Source organism: Octodon degus, unplaced genomic scaffold (genome assembly GCF_000260255.1).
Source record: "Octodon degus isolate 3935 unplaced genomic scaffold, OctDeg1.0 scaffold00379, whole genome shotgun sequence".
Classification (NCBI taxonomy): Eukaryota; Metazoa; Chordata; class Mammalia; order Rodentia; family Octodontidae; genus Octodon; species Octodon degus.
In genome coordinates, this window is record NW_004524955.1 from 597,076 (window position 1) to 603,460 (window position 6,385).

The following is a 6,385-nucleotide window of genomic DNA, read 5'->3' on the forward strand; positions in this document are numbered from 1 at the left end:
AAAAAAAAAAAAACCCTGAATATTCAGGCTGAAGGTAGAAAATCCTCATAACCCCCATGAAAGTCAGAAGTGCCAACCGTTTTTGTCTGTATTGTATCCCTTGCCAATCTAGGAGCGTGACCCCTGCCTCAGTGTAACCAAAGCCTGAAAAGCAATGAAGTTCATGTCTGCTTCAGTTAGCAGGGGTGGAGGTGAGGTCAGAGAAATGCCATGCCTCTTCTTAAGTCAAAGAGGCAGCTGGGCAGTGACAGCCTTTAGATCAACGGCCCATGGAGCTACAAAAGTCCACAAATCTTTATTTACTTACAGTAAATGTGGTCCCAGGAAATAGCAATGTGCACAGACTTTGAGAACTTCTGTGCATCTTCATTCAACACAGCCACAATTACATGGACATTGTGGATAGTACTTTAGAAAGGACAAATCAGTGTTTGCATAGTCTCCCCCACCCTGCTATTTCATTGTTTCTGTACCAAAGAGCCTCACCTTGCAGTGGTAGGTCTTATATCTCATAGCATTTGCCTGTGGGACTCTGGATATCAGAGACTGGCTTCTACACAGGTCTAGGAGACAGTAATCCTTCAGCAGTGTTAGGGAATATGTGACATTTATGGGACTCAACTCAAGTTGCTTCTAGAAGGAGGGAAGATTGTCACACCATCTATAGCTTCCTTTGAATGAATACTAGGTTCACAAGAGGCCTTACATTCAAGCCAGAGAATTAGGCAGATAAAGCTCTTGGGCTTTTCTAGCATGTTTAGAATAGTGTATACTAAATTAAACTAGACTGAGAACTTTTTTTTTGTGGAACCGGGGATTGAACTCAGGCCCTTGTGCTTGCCAGGGAAGCGCTTATTCCACTGAACCATCTCCCCGGCCCGAGAACTTTTCTTGGATAAGCTACAAATCAAGAAAATAAAATTTGGGCTACAAAATGTGCTCTTCCTTTCACATCATCAGAAGACTTTTCAGCAGGGTTGGGCGATCTGGATGACTACTGTGTTCATGATCAACACTGCCAATGGGGAATCCTGCCTAGAAGTCCCCAGCAGACCCTAGCTCAGATCTTCATGCCACGGTTAGCTCATGGCCACTCAGAACCTAGGCATACAGAAGGAAGCGAGGGCCTCCAATGGGTTCAGAACATTCATGCTTCTCTAAGGAACAAAAGAACAAGCAGGTATCTGCCTTCACTGAGCAGAGCAGAGAGCCCAGGACATGCAGACAGGAACATATGAGGGCTTCCACCACAGACACTGGCAGGGACATAAGTGCCAAGAGCCTTGCAATACTGAGTCCAAAACAGGTCATGACCACTTCCCACATATAGTGGTTACTGGAATCTCTCCCCAGGATGGATGTCAGAACAGACAGGTTTTCCTGTGAGCTAGTGGTTGTCTTCATTAGCTTTTTTGGTAAGAAATCGTGACTTTTCTGTATTCACAAGGCCTTTCTCTTGTGTGACTATTTTATGCAAAACAATTTCAAGAGCTGCAGCTAAGGATCACTAAAACTGCATGCATGAGCCCTCTCTCCACAGTGAATTCTGTGGTGCCTCATAAGATGGGAACTCCTGCTATATGCCTTCCCACATGCATTGCAGACATAAGGCTTTTCTCCAGTGTGCACTCACTGGTGGAGAATGAGGCTAGAGTTGCGGCTGAAGAATTTTCCACACATGCTGCACTCATAAGGCCTTGCTCCGGTGTGAACTTTCTTGTGTTGAACAAGGTGAGAGCTACTAATGTAGGCTTTTCCACACTCACTGCACACATAAGGCCTTGCCCCAGTGTGAACTCTCTGGTGAAGAATGAGGCTGGAGTTGTGGCTGAAGCGCTTTCCACATTGACTGCACTCATAAGGCCTTGCCCCAGTGTGAATTCTCTGGTGTACAATAAGGTTGGAGCTATGTCTGAATAACTTCCCACATTCACTGCACCCATAAGGCCTCTCACCAGTGTGGATTTTCTGGTGCTTCATAAGGGTGTCCTTCCGGCTGAAGGCCTTCCCACACTGGCTGCATTCATAAGGCCTCACACCAGTGTGAATTACCTGATGCTGAACAAGTGTGTCTCTGCAGCTAAAAGCTTTCCCACACTTGCTGCACACATAAGACCTTGCTCCTGTGTGGACTCGCTGATGTTTCATGAGGCTAGACTTATGGCTAAAGAACTTCCCACATTCAGTGCACTTGTATGGCCTCACCCCGGTATGAATTCTCCAGTGCTCAACAAGGTGGGAGTTTTGGCTGAAGAATTTCCCACATTCACTACACTCATAGGGCCGCTCTCCAGTGTGAAATCTCTGGTGTTGAACAAGTGTGTCTTTACGGCTGAAGGCTTTGCCACATTCACTGCACTTAAAAGGCTTCTCTCCAGTGTGAACTCTCTCATGCTGAACAAGTGTGTCTTTACGGCTGAAGGCTTTGCCACATTCACTGCACTTAAAAGGCTTCTCTCCAGTGTGAACTCTCTCATGCTGAACAAGTGTGTCTTTACGGCTGAAGCTCTTTCCACATTCACAGCACATGTAATGTCGCTTTCCAGTGTGGCATTTCTGGTACATTTTTAGGTGAGACAGGTGATTGAAGGCCTTTCCACACTCCTTATACATATGAGCTCTTTCTCCACCATGAATTTCTCTGTGATGGAAAAGACTTAATGTATGCTCAAACACTTTTCCATATGGTAGGCATCTAAAGGGACTCAAATCAGTTTGAGTTCTCTGGCTGTCAAGACAAGGAATAGTACATAGGAAGTCTTTTCCATTATTGCTGCCACTGAAAATCAGCTGTCTGTCACGGTGTTCCTGGAGTTGCCCCACATTGGAGCTGGCTGGGAGAGACTCTGTGCACTCCTTCCTTCCATGCGCAATCACTTCACTGTGTGGGGGCTGGGGCTGGAAGCAGATAGTACCAGCCAGCAAGTCCACCCTGCACACAACAGGTATCCCTAATACATGGGCTGGACAGCTCTTCACACGAGAGTCAGGTCTATCATTCCCCACAAATGGAGTATCTCCACAGTGCTGCTTCTGGTGACTGTAAAATTTTGTACTGAATGAAAATCCTCTTTCATGTGGCTCACATCTACACACATTCTGCATAACATGTGAGCCCTGATGTTCACCCAGGTGCGCAATGGCTTTCCAGAGTGTATCATGCATCCCACATGGGTGGGCTCTCTGGAAGAAAAGACCTGGCTCGGTCCTGATCTGTGACACTTTTTTTACAGAAATGCTTTGCTCAGCATGGGCCTCCTCATTGCCTGCTTCACACGAACAACCTGAAATCAAAGCAATTTGGTGAAGAGCATGTTGATTTGCTTGGAAGAAGCCCTATCATAACGAGAGAATGTGCTGGCTGGCTGGAAGTATGGGGAAGCCAGGGTTGGTGTAATGAAGGGCCGGTTTTTAGTACTAGGTCTGTGAAATCTCAGAATGGAGAAACTCTAAGATGGGTAGAGAAGAAGGTACCCAATTCACTCCTCTACAAAAGAGATAATGTGAGGCCTGGGCTATGGGAGTCTTACTACATTCAATGCAGAAAGATTTGTCTAGGATAAGAAAATACTACTGCAAGTAAGCAGTTGATTTTTTTTTTTCCTGAGACAGGGTCTCATTTCATAGTTCAGATTAGTCTTGAACACATTATGCAGCCCAGGCTGGCCTCAAATTCACAGGTATCCTCCTGCCTCAGCTCCTGAGTGCTGCATTACAAAGGTGCGCCACTATGCCCAACTCAAGTAGTTGATTCTTAAGGACTAGTTAATTTACAAAAGTCATGAAACATTAAGGGTGGCCAGTGTTCTACAGCATTGCAGAGAAAACAAGGATAGCAAATGAGTATGGACACCAAGGGTGACACATTTGCTGAGACAGAAGTCAGGGAAGAAATGATGGATGGGTGAAGGGTGAAGATGGGAAGAGCAGGAACCAGGAGCCACTGCTACGGGTGTGGGCAGTAAAACACTGCTAACCAAAACCACAATGCAGTTTCCATATGAACCGAGTTCTAAATGCACCTGCCCCAGTTTCCACACAGCAAGGAGAGACCTTTGCTGGGCCTCTCCTAGAGACTGAAGTAATGCCTGCCCTGCCAGACACCTAGACCTTCTCCCCTTTTCCAACTGGACAATTACCCAGGATTCAGAGGATGAAGTTTTAGAGAAAACAAAGGACAGGCGAGTGGCCCAGGGAGGCCTACCCCCACAGTGAAGAAACACAAGTGTTAAGAAAGGAATCTCCAAGGGGGATGGTGGCAAGATAGCTGTAGGACTCCCATGAGCAGCCACTGTCTAGGACCTAGGACTCGGCCACAGTGTTATGAAAAGTCTGATTTCAGTGTTTGAGAACTGGACACAAGCTGTGATGACAGGGAAAGAAAAAAGAGGCAGACAGGATTCCAGAGTGTGATTTATCAGCCATTTACTGAGGGCACAGTGAACAAGGAGACAGCATGACCAGTGGATCTGAAAGATCTGGGTCAGGTGGCTGATACCCTCCCTGGTCAGGAAAAAGGTGACTTCATTTGCCCAGAGCTTACCTGGCTTAGCGTAAGTTGAGATCAAGACCATCAGACATCTTTCTGGTGTTAATGACAGGGGACCCAATTCTGAAGCCCCACACACCCCTGTATGGCTTGGCTGATTTACAGTGTGCTGACAACTATGTGAGAAGAGCCCTATCAGGGCCACTCAAGGGCAGTCATGGTGGCAACAGTCCAAGGTGGCTTTGCTCTCCCAAGCCAAATCCCTGTGTTTGGTTCCTCAGAACTCAATCCTAGAATCTTACAAGCCTCCCTCTTCCTCAGTGTTCCCTGTGCCCAGGAGGGGTTTTGGTCCAGTGTAGGTGACATGGCATGAGGCTATCTGTCCAGCACGTGCACAGAAGCCATAGCTACAGCAGAGGCACATGCACAAAAAGAGACAGAGACTCATCATGAAAATGAAAATAACAAGGAGCCCCAGGAACCAAACCAACAGCCTAGGATTATCACCTATTACAGGGACAGGGCCACAAGGCATGAACTGGCGCTTGTTAACCACACACATTTCAGGAAGAACAGCAAAAGACTCCACCCATGAACAGAAAGATAATGTGCAGAAACTTATAAAAGTAACCCTGTACCATCCAACAGGACAGAACCAGAGCTGTAGGATAGGCCTGAGGTGAGTGAGCAGGTCACACATGGTTAATAGGACAAGACTCTTCAGTGATTCCAAGAGAAATGGAAACATACCATCCACATGAGAGGCTGAGCATAGACCCCCAGGATGTGCCCGTCAGCCCGCTCAGGGCATAGGTTATGACCACAGGTCCAGAGTACAATAGGACTGGCAAGGACAGTGTTGGCTGGGAGACTCCTCATAGCGCACTAAGCAGCAACTGGCTCTGGAGAATATGGAGGGAGTAAAAGCTCTTGAGCCTCTACTTAACCATCCCCTCCTCTGGATCCGATGTGTGCAAACCAGCAGCATGTTCTCTGTAACAACTCTGGCATCAGGACAGAGGTGCAGGCTGTGTAGTGCTTAGGGCAGGGTCCAGAGCCTTGGGCGTTCATATAAATGGCAGAAACGCCAGGGGGGTGCATATCGGAATGCATCAGTGTTTCTGCAAGAACTTCAGTCCAGCTGGCCAAGCAGAGTTTGTCTAATAGGACCCAAATCTGTTGTTTTAACAAGCTGTTCTTTTGCACCACCAGCACACTTCCTGAGGGTTACAGCACAGTGGGAAGTGTCCCAATACAACCTGTGAAGGGCCCAATCCTAGTGCACATGACCAGCAAAACGGGTGCCTGAGCACTGCTTTACTAATAGGTACCCACACAACACACCGAACCTTGGGAGGCCTTGGAGCAGCAGCTTGGTTATTTTCTTGTGCTAGGAAAGTCCTGTAGCTTTGTCTACACAGATCAAAGCATATTTATGCCATTACTGTTTCCAAAGAGCCAATGTAATGAACTTGCCAGTCCCATACACACTGCAAAGCCAGGTGTTTCCATCTGTGCATGAAATGGCAGGGCCAGAGGTTTAAACATACCTGACTGGGACTGCAGTTGCCAAGAAGCCACTCTGTTTCAGGAGTGATCCTGCCACTTGTGATGGCCCGTACTATGCTAGCACGTTTCTGTCTACAGCCTGCGTCACAGACTCGACCCGCACCTCAGCAGAGCATCCATCTCTGCCTTTCCAGGCGCCACATTATACAGTTCATTGTGCTCCTGTGCATGCAATGATTCTCACCCTGTCCTATGCTGTGGCTCCTCAGGAAAGCTTACCCATATTTTTACACAGAAATTTAGAAATCTAACAATATACAGCCTTGTAGCAGGACAGTCCTGTGACTTTGTTTTGTCTCATGTTTTCATTTATTACTTTTTTTTTTT

At 47.0% G+C, this 6,385-nt stretch overlaps 1 protein-coding gene across 2 annotated transcripts in view; it reads right to left on the reverse strand.

The window, feature by feature from the left end:
• The window catches only part of LOC101582708 (zinc finger protein 304-like), a 28,130-nt gene that overhangs the window by 5,624 nt on the left and 16,121 nt on the right, over positions 1-6,385 (reverse strand). The window contains exon 3 of one of the 2 annotated variants that reach the window (XM_023708498.1): positions 1,546-3,284. The exons of the other annotated variant lie outside the window; for it this stretch is intronic. Coding sequence (XP_023564266.1) covers positions 1,630-3,284 — 1,655 coding nt within the window. The 3' untranslated portion in view covers positions 1,546-1,629. Of the gene's footprint in view, positions 1-1,545; positions 3,285-6,385 lie in introns of those variants that run through there. 2 annotated transcript variants of the gene reach the window in all.